The sequence below is a fragment of the Hyperolius riggenbachi genome, chromosome 1 (assembly GCF_040937935.1).
Source record: "Hyperolius riggenbachi isolate aHypRig1 chromosome 1, aHypRig1.pri, whole genome shotgun sequence".
Taxonomy (NCBI): domain Eukaryota; kingdom Metazoa; phylum Chordata; class Amphibia; order Anura; family Hyperoliidae; genus Hyperolius; species Hyperolius riggenbachi.
The window spans coordinates 272736575-272754231 of record NC_090646.1 but is presented as its reverse complement, the minus strand read 5'-3'; the positions used below and the strand labels follow the sequence as shown (position 1 = coordinate 272754231).

General features: G+C 41.9%; 1 protein-coding gene across 1 annotated transcript in view; it reads left to right on the top strand.

The window, feature by feature from the left end:
* IDUA (alpha-L-iduronidase) overlaps positions 1 to 17657 on the top strand; it is a 179132-nt gene that overhangs the window by 144381 nt on the left and 17094 nt on the right. Inside the window, exons 6-8 of the mRNA XM_068233576.1 lie at positions 1186 to 1388; positions 7200 to 7379; positions 14248 to 14464. Coding sequence (XP_068089677.1) covers positions 1186 to 1388; positions 7200 to 7379; positions 14248 to 14464 — 600 coding nt within the window. The remainder of the gene's footprint in view (positions 1 to 1185; positions 1389 to 7199; positions 7380 to 14247; positions 14465 to 17657) is intronic.

Genomic DNA, 17657 nt, shown 5'->3' with positions numbered 1-17657 from the left:
GCGTAGATATTCACCTTAATTCTTTTATTAATCCACTAGAAGCTTCAATAGAGTTATCTTGTTTCAGATAAGTGCACTTCTTTTGACCTCCGTTGGCAGAACTCTTGGAAAATATACTCTTGTAAATTCTTGGAATGCTTTTAACTCCCTATCTAGCAGATAGGCCTCACACTGCCCCCTAGTGTCAAGTGGCCATAAATACACATTACAGCAGTACTAAATAGAAGCAAGAAAATGTAGCAAATAAAGAAATTAAAAATGTGCGAAAATAGATTGGCCTGGGGCACTTGCAAGCCTCTGAATACATTGGCTGCAAATTGGTTAAGGTGCAGCCACAAGAAAAAAAAATCCTTTAAAAATCAACTTGTCTAATAGGCCACTGATAGATTTGTGATGGAATGTTAGAGACTCTGGAACAACATTTTTAGCCTTATTTCTTATACCTGTTCTAATGTGGTCTGGATTACTGCAGCCTTTTCTAGTTGCACTGTCTCTGTAATACTTTGTCAAGCTTTGTCAAGCCAGGGAGGAATGCACTGCCTCTGCTGTGATAGTGAGAAGTTATGCATGCCCCCTGCAGGCTCTGTATGTGCACTGTGTGCATGGGTCACAGGCAAGGTCTCTGCTCACAGCCAGTGTGTCTGCAGCTCATGGAGCTGTGACCTTGTGAACAGCTGTGAGTGCAGAAAGATCAGTTCAAGGCCCAGATAAGCAGCTAAGGCAACAAGTGGGAGTAACATTCCAGCAGTCAAGTCAGGCTTGAGAGGAGCCACTGCAAACAACCACCTGCTCTGAAGACGTATATCCTGTTTGGCGGCCATCTTCATTGTTTACAAAAACAATGAATAAAACTGTGATTTTATCACCAAGAAAGCAGCGGGGAGTGGCGAAAATGTCACAGAGGGAGCTAGGAGAAGACAACAAAAAGGCTGGTATGTTTATTTATGTAAGATTTTCACAGTACAGATTCTCTTTAAATAAAGGTAATTTTTTTTTATCACATCAACATTGTCCTGCCAGCTTCACTGATGATATCATCTCTTTGCTTACCTACAAACTTAGCATTACAAACATTTTTAAATTATCTGTTTTTTTCAGCAGCAATGAAAAAAACTTGAAAGACATCATTTTTAAAACTCTTGACAGTATAGTATTTTGACAGTTGCTGTGAACATCTTTATGCAGGTATTCAGAATTACTATGATGCCTGTTCCGAGGGTCTCAAGAAAGCAAGTCCTCTTTTGAAGTTTGGAGGTCCTGGAGACTCATGCAGGTCTCCACCAAGATCACCCATATGTTGGGGTCTCCTGAACCACTGCTGCAATGGGACTAATTTCTTCACTCAAGAAACAGGAGTAAGATTAGACTATATTGCATTACACAAAAAGGTTGGTATTAAATGGTGTCACTGTGTGTTAAAAAGCACTTGTCAAGATAGAAATAAGGATGCTTCTGTTGATTATTAAGTGTAAGCTGCAGTAGAATGCTGGGACTCATGAGCTAATTGTTCCTTTTATGTGTGAAACATTTTTTACCAATACAAGAATAAGTATAGTAGTACAGAAAATGCTGTTAAAGGAACTCAGAGCTGGATTAAACAAAATGTTTTATACATACTTGGGGCTTCCTCCATCCCCATACGCATAGATCGCCCCCACGTCACTGTCTTCAGTCTTCCTGCAGCTCCGATGTCTCAGTCGGGCCAGTCTACGCAGGAGAAGTGCACCCTCTACATATCTCTCCAGCAGCTTCTGGAGAGATAAACAAACAGCACACTTCACTTACGTCAGACAGAAGTGCGGGGACCCAGTATCGGAGCTGCGGGAAGACTGAGGATGGCGGCGTTGGAGCGATCCATGCATATGGGGCTGGAGGAAGCCCCAGGTATGTATAAAAGGTTTTGCTTTCCGCTAATCAGCCTTCTTCAGACTCAATTTCTGTATGCTGACAAGATGTTAGAACAGGCAACTTATATACACTGGACATTAAAAGCAGATACATAGAATTTTTGCAAACATATATACATGTCATTTAGATGCCTTATACAACATTAGTTGGATCTCACAGGAATGCTAGATAATTTTATGACAAATACCGTAGATAAGATCATTTGTTTGCTTAAACATCACATACCACAGACTCGTGGTGATGAGATTGTAAAATTAGAGTTCAAAAGTTAAAAAAGTCAGGAATGTCAGCCAATATTATTTTACCATGACAAGTTCTCTGTAATAATTTGTATTAAAATGATGTTTTTTCTTATTCTCAAGTTAATCAGTGTAATTTCCCAGTGCCAAATTAGAGCTAGTCAGCATTTTAGAGAAACTGCTTAGCCAGAACAGAGTCTGAAATCAGAAGAATACGGAACTTCAACGGAGATGGCTCGAACCTCCGATTCTAAGTATGCGAACCTTGAACGTGAACTTCCGCAAAAGTTCGGGTTTGCGCGAACTTCGCGAACCGCAATAGACTTCAATGGGGAGGCAAACTTTAAAAATTACAAACATTTATGCTGGCCACAAAAGTGATGGAAAAGATGTTTCAAGGGGTCTAACACCTGGAGGGGGCATGGCGGAGTGGGATATATGCCAAAAGTCCCGGGGAAAACTCACTTTGACGCACAGCAGCGTTTTAAGGGCAGAAATCACATTGCATGCTAAATTGGAGGCCTAAAGTGCTTTAAAACATCTTGCATGTGTATACATCAATCAGGTAGTGTAATTAGTGTACTGCTTCACACTGATAAACCAAACTCACTGTGTAACGCACCGCAAACAGCTGTTTGCGTAGTGACGGCCGTGCTGTACTGGTTCGCACCATGGCGAGAGTGCAGGTGATAGCGGTTTTCAAGCCCATATGGTCGCCAGGCTGAGGTAGCTCAATGATAAAACAACAGTGACTGATTGAATTTGGTGATCGAATTTGGTCTGTCCACAATGAAGCAACAACCTTATTATCTTGGGTGTGCCCCCCACACTCATATAGCCGGCAGTCATTGCTTCATTGTGATACACAAGCCCCTTCACCGCATCAAGGTAATGATCACAAAGAGGAATTGACACATGTACATGCCTTTTGTTTTGTTGTTGCAGCTGCTGTGCAACCAGAAAAATTAGGCAGTCATGTACACGCACCACAAAAAATTGTGGTCTTAAAAATTCAGGCAGCCTGGAGTCCTGGAGGGTGGCGGAGAAGGCAGTCAAGCGGCAGACACACAAAAACATTTCCACACCGCTGGGCCCTGGGGTGATGGCACTATGGTGGTGTCTGCAACTGACGTTGAAGGGCATGTTGGCTGGCTGTCTATAGGGGGCGATACATGGCGCCGGACACTGCCACGAGCTGTTTCTGATGACTAGCTCCCCCTGCTTCTTTCAGCAACTCGTCTCCTCCTCTCTGACTCTCCCTCTGAACTGTCCCCCTGTTCATCTCCTCTATTGGGAACCAATGTCACATCCATATCATCATAATCATCATCATCATAATAATCCTCCCCAGCTTTGTTTGTATCAGACACCTCCAAAACTGCACCAACAGCAGGTACTTCATCCTCCTCCTCCTCACACCTTATGTCCATAGTGCCGCCTAACTCAGACATATGAGGTGGTGTAACTTGCTTAGCGCTTTCATCTTGTTGTAACAATAATGGCTGTGAATAAGTTAATTCCCCACCAAATAACTCCTGTGAAGTGTCAAATGTAGCGGATGTGGTGCTTGTATAGCGCTGGTGGCTGCGGAAGATGTGTTTTGTATTAAATAGTCAACTATGTCCTGACAATCTTGGGGGTTGATTGCACATGCCTTCTTCTGAGCACTGTACTTTGGTCCAGGGCCGCACTAAATCACGTCAGCACGACCTCGAACAGACCTACCGGGTGGCCTGCCTCTGAGTCTGCCTCTGCCTGTTTTGTCCATTTTGGAGGGAATGAAGTGAAAGGTATGCACTTACTTGACTAATACAATGTGCAGTCACACAGGTGCAGTGAAAGGTATGCAGTGACTCGTATTACAATACAATGTGCAGCTGTCACACAGGTGCAGTTAACAGGTATGCATGGGCTGGTATATAAAACAGTGTGCAGTCACACAGAGGCAGTGAACAGGTATGCACGGACTGGTATATAAAACAGCGTGCGGTCACACAGGTGCAGGGAACAGGTATGCAGTGACTAGTATTACAAATGTGCAGCTGTCGCACACACAGGCACTGTGAACAGGTATGCAGTGAGTGGTATATAATATAACACTGCAGGCTGTCACGTAGGTGCAGTGAACAGTTATGCAGTGAAAGTTTAGCCTAATGATGTGGTATAGGAGGTGGATCAAACACTCATATAGTTAGCAAACCACCGATGTTCGTGAGAATCTGTTTGCTAGCAAACTGTTTTTGGTCTTCTCTAAACTTTAAATGCTTTGAAGTAGAATTAACATTCTGGAGATGCGCATTTAGTTCTACTTAAAGGGAATATACGAGCAAATTAAAAAAAAAGGATCTGCTTACCCGGGGCTTCCTCCAGCCCCTGCAAGCCAACATGTCTCATGTCTCAGCTTCGCTCTCAAAGTTTAACTTTAAAGTTCACCTGAACTGGGACCGAAAAGTTGACTTTTACTTACCTGCGGCTTCTTCCAGCCTCTTGTAGTCTTTAAGGACCTTTAGTGTCTTCCTCTCCACTAAGCCGCTGTCCCCTTCAGAAGAATCTCACCTGCCGACACCCTCACAAATTGTGCCTGCCCCAGTATAGGGAGCAAATTTACACCCAGTATTAAGTAGGTTGCCCCCCCCCCCCATTATACGAAGTCAGATGTTTTTCCAGTATTAGGTAGATCCCCCTCCCCAATTAAGATAGCCAGATGTGTTCCTAGTATTATAAAGACCCCATGCCCAGTTTAGATAGCCATATGTGCCCCTAGTAGTAGGTAAGTCCTCTACCCAGTATAGGTACCTTGACATGCCCCAAGTATTAGCTAGCCCCCATCCTCAGTATAGATAGAAGATGTGCCCCCAGTATTAGGTAAACCCCCCTCCCCAGTATAGGTAGCCAGATGTACCCCCAGTATTAGGCAGCTCCCATCCTCAGTATTGATAACCAGAGGAGCCCCCAGTATTAAGTAGCTCCTCTCCCTAGTATAGGTAGCCAGATGAGCCCCCAGTATTAGGTAGCCCCCTCCACAGTATTGTTAGCCAGATGAGCCCACAGTATTAGGAAGCTCTTTTCCCCAGCATAGATAGCAGGAGGTGCTCCCAGTATTAGGTAAATAAACCCCCCTCCCCAGTATAGGTAGCCAGATGTACCCCCAGTATTAGGCAGCTCCCATCCTCAGTATAGATAACCAGAGGAGCTCCCAGTATTAGGTAGCTCTTCTCCCTAGTATAGTTAGCCAGATGAGCCCCCAGTATTAAGTAGCTCCCTCCACAGTACTGTTAGCCAGATGAGCTCACAGTTATAAATGGAGAGGGGGAAAGAAAGCCCTCATGACAAGCACCACTTGAAAAATTACAAAAAATATTTTATTTCACAATTTAGATGAAGATATTAGGAAACATTATAAGGTTCAACATGAATTAAAATCAATTAAAAAACTCGGCAAAGGACTGTTCCCTGAACAAACCAATCATCAATGCATATAATAATGTATACATCCAACATCTGAGCAATAAATCAAATAACACCTGATAGCAATTTAATATTAACTTGCCAGTATGATGGGCATCTGTCATAGAGCCCACCAATACTTGAACCCGGGTTCAGTAATAAAGTGAAATAAGGGGGGTATACCCCAAAGTGCAAATATACTAGTGCAAACAATATATATTGAATAAATACAGTGAAAATGACATTCCAAACAATAAACCTGTAAGAGCTGGAGCAGCCTATATAACTAGGTGCAAACAAAGAGGAATAAGAAGTAGCTGTGCAAAGGAGAATATACTTATCCCCAGGTAAGAGGTAGTTGAGTCAGATGCTGGAGGCAGGGAAGAGTCGGTACCCCTCGAGACTGTCCCACATGTTCCGCGGGCGTCACCCCGCTTTGAAGGAGAGAGGACACCGCCGCAGATGAGCTCACAGTATTAGGAAGCTCTTTTCCCCAGCATAGATAGCAGGAGGTGCTCCCAGTATTAGGTACCCCCCTCTCCAATATAGGTTTGCAGATAAGTTGCCTGTATTAGGTAGAGCTTGCTGGAACAGTAATTCACCTCTTGGTGCTGCTGGGATTCCACTTTAGACTGTCGCAACTTCTCCTCTATGGCTCACGCCAACGGTGCATATAATAATGCCACTCAGGGGTCTGCCACGGCCCAGCCCTGCTATGATCCAGTCACGCTGATCACATATTTCTCTGAGTTATGTTCAACATGAGCAACTCTGTATTTTCTAATCTCTGTAAAGCTACCTCCCAGCACACAACACAGTCCTGTCTGTCTAGAAGAGCGGGAGATGCTAATAATGCAATTTGCATGCAAATGTAATGCAAATTGAAAGCAACTTGGGACTGGGCCAATCAAAATCAACAAGAAGTGCATTTAATTGGCCCAATTCTGAGCTGCATACAATTTGTATTATATTTGCATGCAAGCTGGAATTAATAGTATTTCATTGTCCAGCTCTCCTCTTTCCATAAAGGTGCAGATGACAGCATACACCACAGTAAAGGCTTTTGTTGTGTCTGCACAGCTACTGGTCTAAGCATGTTTATTTGTTTAGTACAGGTGGCCCACTACTTACAAACAGGTTCCTTTCCGGAAGATTGTGAGCTGAATGTGTTTGTAAGTTGAGTCCTGTGGATAAATTATTTACTTTTGGAAATTTCTAGATTGTGACTGATAGTATAAATATGTTTTTGGCTGTTCTCAGTGTGTTTTTAAAGTATTATACACTACTTATAACTGTTTATATAAAACTGTGACATTTAACAACAAAAATATATCTACTGGTGAAACATGGTAACAAAGAACAATCATTGTCTGGAAATCATGAATCATTTGTCCAATCTATCACAAATTGTATAGTGTGTGCCTACAATTAGTCTCGGACTCTGTGTCTGGCATGTTACTTCCTTTGTAATGTAGAAAAACACAAGCACCAGTTTGTTACACATCTCGATTATATTCTTATAGCTTAATGCCCTCTTGTGGCAGTATAACAGCAATGCATTATGTAGAAAATGAAAAATATATGAACTATTTTCATCAATCACAGGGAGGAGGAAGTTCATTTTACATCCTGGAACAAGAAATCGATACTGTTAATGAAATCCAAAAGCGCTTTCCAAAGTTCAAGTTAACGCCTATATACAATGATGAAGCAGACCCATTGGTTGGATGGTCTAAACCTGAATTATGGAGAGCTGATGCAACCTATGCAGCCATGGTAGTAAAGGTACGAAATACAGCATTTTGATCACTACGCTAAACTGCATGTTCATTTAAAGAAAAACTTTAGAGCTTATTTTGTAAATGGTCAGGGCATTAATTTAATGAATATATCAACTGTTTATTTTGAAGGTGACTTTTTTCACTTTCCCTAGTAACTATGACTACTATGACTGAAGGTCACCTATACTCAGGAAGCACAGTTTATGCTTTGCAGTTGTGTGCTAACTTTCCTTGACTGAGGACAGCAGGTGCATTTGTGGGGTGATGAGGGGGGGAAGGAACCCTGATCCTTTCAAAGATGAGATTGAATCCCTAATTAATTATGGATTCACAATACACACATTTTGTGGAACATTTTAAACTGTTGTAAATCTGTAATCCAGAAAGAAAAGAAAACTAATAGGTCTCTTAATCATGCTACTAACCTATATGTGAGGAGCTCATACTGTAAAAACAATAATTCACACAGCAAAACATAAAAGAACCTTGGCTGAATTCACATGATGCAGCAGATTCAGAAAACACTTCCAATGAAGCAGATATTTGAATATCTATCATTTGCTGACGGTGAGCAACACAGTAGATATTGATGCATCGCAGACCAACAATGAATGTATCCACAATTGGGAATCTAACTGAGAGACAACCTACCTGAGGTTACCCATTGAAGGAGTTATGTTTTTTGCGGTGTGATTTATTATTCTGCCCTTTGAGTTCCTTGCAGGTTAATAGCTTGACAGAGTAAACTCCTTTTTTCATTGTCATATGACTGATGGTTGCAGAAACAAGGGGGTTTTCATGGTTGATCCTAACTGTAGTGAACTGCACCATGCAGATTTTAGTATCTGTGGTTCCATGAGCAATCTCAGGTAGTTTATCATCCATTCACTTGTGTCACATTGTAGATGCATCGCTATGTGTATAGCATACATTGGCATCCACCAAAAGTTTAGAGACTAGAATGAGATAGGTCTTGGCTCTGAGGGTCATCCCCATTTTCAGTGGACATGAGAAACTATAATCTGTACTTTATTGGAGATGTTATAACTGCCAGCTTCATAGAAGTTGATTAGGGGCTCTTTTATGTATTTATCTGCTGTATAATCTGCAAATTAATTTCTCTATCCAATACTTTCTGTGAAGGCAGGCTGACACCCGGTTTGTTTTTTTACCATCCCTAAAACTCATTGCTAGTGGATGAATATCCACAAACTGAGCTTTATGAGAGTGGTGACACTCAAAGAAGACAAGTGGCATTGACAAGAGGTGAAGTTCCCCAGGATTCACCTGGTACTGCAGAAATGGCAGGGAAGCATGAAAAGCCCAGGTATCTAATCTCTCTCTTACTCCGCTGGCAAGCTGCACAGGAATCAAGATAGCAGATATGGCAGGCAGATTCCATCAAGTACCACTAGGGGAATCGGACTTAGATGTTTAAAGCAATATACAGAAATCCTTTACTTAGTTGGTATTAAAGCGACACTTCTGTCTGTAGTAATGGTAAAACAAAAAACCCTTCAGCATACACCAGGTAGAATAGTAGCAGAAGGGAATGGCCCAATCTGATATTCTTACAGGTACTGTGCTTCAGTAACTGTACTACTGTAAATAAAAGAAAGACAAGATGTGCTCACTGTCATTCAATAACTTAAGGAAAATATAAATCTTTGATCCCCAAAAATCAAATCTCATCCGGTAGAATAACTGAGCATTGTAGACTGAACCTGCAGCCTGTGAGTCTGGATTTTGTTTAGTAGGCTCAGCAATGGGGAAGGCTGATCTCGTATTTCTTTGTGTATGCACATCTGGGAAGGTAGCTGGCCCTTGTTCCATATAAATTCCTGTGATGAATATACTAAGTGGGGCCTGATAGCAGAGGCTCTAATGCTAGGTAAGTGTGTAACTTTATTTATCAGGTACAGTAACATACAAAGCATTTCCTGGGGTGTCTTTGTCCTCTCTTGTTACCATTATGAAGTACCTGCAACATGGGGTTTTATAAGGAAACGGGGTCTACTGCTTGGAGTGATTTTCTAAGATCCACATGTAGAGTAGCTTAGGAGACCAGTTTTACCATCAATTGAGCCTCCTAAGCAAATGCTGGTGCCCCAGGCTGGGGGAACAAGGTGCTCATGCTGGGTCTTGGTGTGCTCACAGATGTTCTTCCACAGAGCTAAGTTTTGCAGGATAAAAGGTTTCTATTGTCCTTAAAGGACCACTATGATAGAAAAAACTGTAAAATGTAAAATACATGTGTTCAAATACATACAAGATGTGCGTTTTTTTAAACTAATATGACCAATTAGTGACTTTTTTTGTATGTAGCGGTCACCACAAGACCATGTCCTCATGAGGGATTCAAGGTTTTAAACTGCCAGAATAAGTAATTCACAGTGCATTTTAAACTTATATATGTATGTGTACACATGCATTTTAAACAATGTTACTGTTTTTTGTAATAGTGCTCCTTTAAGCTTTTTGCATCTTCAAACGAGATGTCTTGTTTGAAGCTGCTTTTGCAGTGACAGACTCTGGGGTAACATAGTGCAGCCAAACCAGTATGTGAGAGTAAGAAGCTATATTAAACTGCTTCTGAAGACTTCTTCTCTTCCTCTACCAGTGGCTCTGAACTTTTGGCATGATATGGCATGTGATCAGGATCCAGGAGACCATGTCAGCGTTACCCCGCCATCTAGTGGTGGAAGAGGGGTGATGGAAGATACTCTCATCACCCCTCTTTCACCAACGGGTGGCGCTTTACCGCTAACACGGTCTTCTGAAACACGATCACGTCATACCATGTGATCAGAACCACGAAGACCTGCAGGTAGTATGCCACCACCGCCGCGGAGGCAAAAGCAATCCAGCCGTCCAGACAGGTATGTATGAGAGCTCCCGGTCACCACACACCCTGCTAAGCTGGGAATGGCACTCTTCCCCAGGGACAGGAAAAATTCAGCCCTGCAGCCAAATAAAGGGGTTAAGCTGCTGCATTTATTACATTTTGTTCTAAGCTTTGCTAAGCAGTTGGGAAACTTAGTGCAAAAATGACTGAAATGGGAGAGAACCCATAGTGTAGAAGATCAAACTGATGAGATATCAGATGCTCCTGATGAAGATCATACGTGCCTCAGTGAACATGACATTAAAATAAATAGTATTAAAAACCATGTTCATGGAAATCATCTGCTGCTACTATATGTACCAGAACCTGTCACTGATTTTAAAGGAATTGCTTTGTCTGTTTTTAAAGTGCTGATGCCCAAAACACGGAGCAGACACATTTAAACTGATTGGATTCAAAGGGCCCTAGATAGGCCCAAAATCATGCTCTGCAAAGGGACATTAGATTTGAAACTATACTACACAAAAGTAATGGACAAACTTCTCAATGTCATAAGAGCACTGGGTCTTGATGGAACTGGAAGGTTAAAATGCTTATTGTTGCAGATATACCAGTTATCATCAACCTTTGTTTCCAAAGGACCATGACAAGTGTTGCAAGACATTTTCTTCACACTACCCTAAAAAGTGGTTGGGGAAACTGGATACTCTATCCAAGATCTCTCTTGAACTACGAGTGAGGCAGAACATTTCCAAGATGAAAGTGACTCTGAGTGGAGGAAAAGAATGAAGGCACTAGATTCTTGATTTCATCATTAATTTTTGTCCGCACTTGAAAGAAGATGTCACTGCACTATCTATGCCTGAGCAACTAATGATATAGCGGGGAACACCACTTTGATGGATTCATCCAGGTGATCCAAATTAATGTTAACCTGTTTCTATGCATGCATGTAGAAACCCTGAATCGGAGAGACACAGAGACCATATCCCATAGATTCATAATTAACAAGTGTTTATTCAGATGTAGTCCTTACTTTTTATAGATTACATGACGTACAATTAATGTTTATTCATTTTAGGGAGGCTTTATTGGATAGTAGAGGTGTGCATAATTATTTAGAAGGTGTGTTATGGGTGTACATATTTAACATAATTAACTATGATGCAATCAACTAAACTCAGTGTCCTGTACTGCAAAATAGGCTCTGGGTAAGGTGGCCTTCGCCATGTTCTTAGCAGCCTCTGTGCTGACCTGACATAGCCCTTGTGGCGGGGATGCAGTGGGGAAGCGTAACGCAGGGCAACGCAGCATGCAAGTGTGATAGTGGTATAAACGTGTTGACTTAACTAAGCGTCTAATAAATGTTTCTTTCCTAAAATAGTTTCGATCTCAGAGTTAACTCTACCACCTACCTCATTTCAAAAAAAATGAAATATTTTATTACTTTTTTGTGCCTCCCATTATTAAATGTGTAAATGAGATGATCATCTAATGTCAGTATGGGGGTTCTACGTAACTCCAGATGGTAAATGCACTTGCATGCAAGTAAAGTTCATGCATACATGTACCAGAGCTGGAGTATGTGAATACATTTTTCTTGCTAATAATCAACAGCTTAGTGTCTGTTTTGGGGATGGTGAGTCCACCACTGCCTCCCAAACATTTATTAAAAATGTTAGCATTTTGTATCCTTTCGGCGCCTCTGTTCACTTTCTACATGTACCAGAACTGGTTTGTTTTATTGATGTTGGTGTAGCACAGTGATCTTGAGATCGCCAGTCTCATTTTAGAGTCTTGTTTTGCTTAGGTTTAAATCCTAGGCCAGTGGCATAAGTATAAAGCTTGGGGCCCCAGTGAGAGATTGACATGGGGGCCCAAGCACTCTCTTGATATGAAGTCCCAACACCTAACAAGGACAGCTGCAGTGTCAGAGAGGTGTATTTAGAGCAAGGAATCAGTTTGTTAAGGATTGCCACTATGTTATACACGTATAGACGTGTTCATTACCAGCACAGCACCAATGAAAAGCTAATAAGATATATGAAAGAGGGCCCCTATTAAAGCGCCTCTAGTCCAGCCCCCCCCCCCCCCCCTCCCCGGTGCGGTCACAACCTCTGCATCCCTTATTGTTATGCCACTGTCTCGGGCAGAACACCATCTCCAACATGGTTATGTTCTCCCCATATTTGCTTGGTTTTCTCAGGGTGCTTTGGTTTCCTCTCACACTGTAGAAATATTCTGATATTTTATAAAAATTCCATCTCTTCTATGAGCTACAGCTTGTAAAATGTTTAGTGTACTGTGTAAAGTGCCACGGAACAAGTCCACATAATACAAATGAATAATAAATATTAATTATATTAATAAATAAATATACGGTATATTCCAGCATATAAGGTGACCCCCCAACTTATCTAGTTGTAATATACAATACAATATAGAGTTTGGGATATACTTGCTGTATAAGACTACCCCTGTTCCAACGCACACCAAATAAAAATTAAAAAATCATATACTGGTGCTATGTATAAACAGATACTGGTGCTGTACTGTATGTGGTACCCAGTATATAACATGATACAGGGGATTGACTGGTTGGACTGGTCAACTCTCACGGATTAGTAAGCTCTCCCTGTCTCTTTGTTTATCAGAGCAGTATGTAAGAATACATATGCGCTCTGCCCATAAAACACGCCTCTTTCACCTGCCTGGCCCACCCTTCTATCCTATTTACCTCCTTCTCCGCCTCTTAGATCTCGCACATGTGCGCCTGTGCCGCTTCACTACAGTCCTCAGCAGCGAGATCTGAGAGTTGGTAACAGGATAGGGCATGTCACCCGGAATCAATGACACCCGGCGTATAAGATGATAAGATGACCCTTGACTTTTCAGAAGATATTCATGGGTTAAAAAGTAGTATTAGGCCCGGTTCACATTAGCGGTGGCTATCCGGAATAGCCGTGCCGGAGCCGCACCGCATGCTGGCCGGACGAAACGGACGCACGGCATAGCAATGTAAGTCTATGCCAGGGTTCACATGTGTCCGTTTCGTCCGGACCGGAGCCGGACCGGATCCGGACTCCGGTGTCCGTTCCAACATGCGCTATTTTTTGGTCCGGCTCCTCCGGCAGCCGTATCCGGGGCGGAGCCGGACTGCACCATCCGGCCAATGGAAACCAATTTGAACCGGAGAGCGCACAACACACTGGCAAAAAATCCGGATGTTCTACCCCACTTCCTATGAGGATTGTTGCGGCGATATTGTATCGGGGACACATGGGCAACCATTTTGGAGTGGAGCAGCACGAGCTGGAGATGTTGGCAGCATGTTGGAGGTGGAGGTGAGTGCTAAACAGCGGAGGGCCTGATTCCACAGGTCCCCCTTCTGCTGACCTCCCAGACCCCAACATTTTTTTTTTGTTTTTATACAGGTTGTTATCTCTTTAAGAATCCGGATCCGGACCGCAACCGTGTTCATACCGCACGGAAACCGTATGCAACCGGACCGGATCCGGACAGGAACCGTACGGTTCAGGTCCGATCCGGCTCCGGTGCGGTCCGGACATCCGGTGCGGTTTTTGCAAAACCGCAAGTGTGAACCGGGCCTTATACTCCAGAATATACAGTATGTATATTTACAAAATATAATCAGATGTGAACTGCAGGACAAATACTATCATCTAAGTAAGTGACTCACTGACAGTGTTTCTTAAGAGCTTTTCTATCATCTGATTAGCAGACAAGTAAGCCTAATAAAGGAATAATCTTGGTACTGTGTAGTTATAGGAATACGAAAGCTTCATGGTATGCAGAAAACCACATTTCTAAGCTGTAAAAATAAAAATGCATGCTATGAAGATGCACCTCATTAGATAATACTGCATTTACTTCTCATTTACCAAGATTTAAGTTCAAGCACCAAATAAAAATATGTAAACATTTTGCATTTGTTTAGTTGACTACATCTTTTGTTTACTTTTTATTTTATTTACTTGCTAACCGCACTTTCAATCTTGGATTTTAGGTGATAGATCAACACTTGGACTACATGCTGTCAAATGAGAACCACAGTATGAACTACAGCTTGCTAAGCAATGATAATGCCTTCATGAACTATTACCCTCACTACTTTACACAGCGGACACTGACAGCTCGCTTCCAGATGAACAACACTAAGCCCCCTCATGTCCAGATGGTGAGAAAACCAGTGCTAACCGTAATGGGCTTGCTGGCTTTATTAGGTACATATCCCTTTATTCACTTTGCAAAATGTGATGACAAACTACACAATTACTCTAGCAAAATATTAAGATGTGGAATTTTTTTTTCTCCTCTTAGACAATATTTAAATTAATGATATGTGTGTGTGTGTGTGTGCGTGTGTGTGTGTGTGTGTGTGTGTGTGTGTGTGTGTGTGTGTGTGTGTTTTAGGCAGGTGTGTGAAAATGCTATGAACAAATGAGTGTTTTCAGAAAGGGAATTGTTAATCATTTATATTCATCCATCAACAAAATGTGGTGAATGAACAAAAGAGAAGTCTAAATCAAATCAATATTTGGTGTGACTAGCCTTTACCTTCAAAACAGCATCAATTCTTCTAGGTACACTTGCACACAGTTTTTGAAGGAACTCAGCTGGTAGGTTGTTCCAAACATCTTGGAGAATTAACCACAGATCTTCTGTGGATGTAACCTTCCTCACAATCTCTGTCTCAATACGTACACTACACGATACATACATAGACATATGACTATGGTGAAGATTAGATTGTGAGCCCCTTTGAGGGACAGCTAAGTGGCAAGACAATATACTCTGTACAGTGCTCCAGAAGATGTTGGTGCAATATAAATACAAAATAATAATAATAATAATAATGTGTATATATTTAGTAGACTTTACCCTGTGGACATGCCTTCTTACATCACTAATTTCCTCCCACTGACTAACTTAACATCATAAGTCCTCCTTTCAGATGTCCTGGCATTCCAGGGGATCTGCCTATCTGCCATCATAAGTCTCTACCATGTCCTGTTTTGAGCTTTTCTGCAAAATTCTTCATGTGTCAATGAAGAGAATAAGTAATTTGTTTAATATTTTTGCCCATTGCTGTCTTTGACTTCCTTTCAGCTTCTCAACAAAGGGTACACATACCCCAGGGGGTACTTTAGTTGCTCTCAGGGGGTAGTTGAACTTGCCATAGTCAATCCATTAAAGTAAGTTTTGACATAAAAAATGCCAAATCCTTCATAAACAAACCTGAATAAGTATTTTATAGTTAATTGAATGTCAAGGAAAGTTTGCAAAGCTTTAATACATAATTATGAAGCACTGCTAACATAGAGTCAATTGAAGGGTTGCCTGAGGTGACATTATCCACAGTAGAGGGTACTTGGCTGACAAAATCATTAATAAAGGGTTACATGCTAAAGTAATGTTAAGAAACAGTAGTCTACCTCTCATTCTCTTTCCCTTGACCATCTCTTCCAGCTGTCATGCTGGAAAATATCCAGTTTTTCTCCCTATAGTGTCTCCTACCATCCACTGCCCCTTTTAATATAGAAGAATTACCAAAGATTTTCTGGCTTTTGTGGAATTTTTCATATCATTCAAATCCTAAAAAAGTCTAGTCTTTTCTCACCTTGTTTAGACAAAATCCATGTCATCACTCCATACAGTGAGATGGACCATATCTAGTCATATAATATGAGTGAATAAATCCACAAAATTGCGCTTAGGATCAACAGTAAAACTTTGCAGACGTGGTTCGCGTATTTAAATCGTTTGTGTAAACAATAAGTAAAATTATCCTAAAAAATCCGCGCTCATATGCCACAAGTAGACCTCAACAGTTTACCACAGTGCTCCAATAAAAGTTCAGTTCTTTCCCTCCGGTACACTGTGTTGCATCCACGCTGTTACCAGTATCACTTTAGGCCACACGTCATATGCAAAGAAAGGGAAGAAAAAACACATATAGTGTAACACTGCGATTGCCTTAGAGCCACCACCTCCCACGTGTGGTAATCGCCGTCACCTCACTCCAAACAAACACCTAGTGCCAGGGACACCCCCCTTCGTGCCCGCACTCACCCCTGAGTCCTCCCAATTATCCGGAGGCAGGAATGATAGCTTTGGGGGGTCAGATGTTAAACTCCGTAGGTAATATCCACTTTCTCCAGAAGAGAACTCTAAAACTAAAAAGCGCCACAATAGTGTAAAATCTTCTTTTAATAAAAAAAGTAAAGAATATTGCACTCACAAGCGGAGGTAGATCACAAGCATGTAAATACAGATATAGTTCCCGGGCAACCGCTCTGTAAGATGCCGTCCTGGATTCAACTCTCACGCTCGCGTCCTCCCCACTACTTCCTCCTTCCTTGTTTGCCAGTTACGAGTGCCGTAGCTCCGCCCTATGCATTTCGTCAACTAGTGACTCATCAGGGGCTCTATGATGAGTCACTAGTTGACGAAATGCATAGGGCGGAGCTACGGCACTCGTAACTGGCAAACAAGGAAGGAGGAAGTAGTGGGGAGGACGCGAGCGTGAGAGTTGAATCCAGGACGGCATCTTACAGAGCGGTTGCCCGGGAACTATATCTGTATTTACATGCTTGTGATCTACCTCCGCTTGTGAGTGCAATATTCTTTACTTTTTTTATTAAAAGAAGATTTTACACTATTGTGGCGCTTTTTAGTTTTAGAGTTCTCTTCTGGAGAAAGTGGATATTACCTACGGAGTTTAACATCTGACCCCCCAAAGCTATCATTCCTGCCTCCGGATAATTGGGAGGACTCAGGGGTGAGTGCGGGCACGAAGGGGGGTGTCCCTGGCACTAGGTGTTTGTTTGGAGTGAGGTGACGGCGATTACCACACGTGGGAGGTGGTGGCTCTAAGGCAATCGCAGTGTTACACTATATGTGTTTTTTCTTCCCTTTCTTTGCATATGACGTGTGGCCTAAAGTGATACTGGTAACAGCGTGGATGCAACACAGTGTACCGGAGGGAAAGAACTGAACTTTTATTGGAGCACTGTGGTAAACTGTTGAGGTCTACTTGTGGCATATGAGCGCGGATTTTTTAGGATAATATAATATGAGTGATAGGACTAGTATAATTGCTTGTATTTCCTTTCTGGCATCTGTCCTGGAGCCATAGCGATTTATTCCTGAGTATAGCAAATACATAAATCAGCATCTTGATGCAAGTACCCACTCCTGTGCTCTCCCATTTAGTGTACTAGTGTTTCACAACTAGACCTAGACACTTTCTGGGTTCTAGCGGGTCTATGATTAAATAGTGTGGTTCTTGTTTAGAGACAGATAACATTGTAAGTCAGAACATCAAGTGTTGAAAGTATTTGTTATTACCCATAGCAAATAGTTATATTCCTGTGTTCATTTGCATATCTGCAGAATGTGAAGCCAGATGAAGGA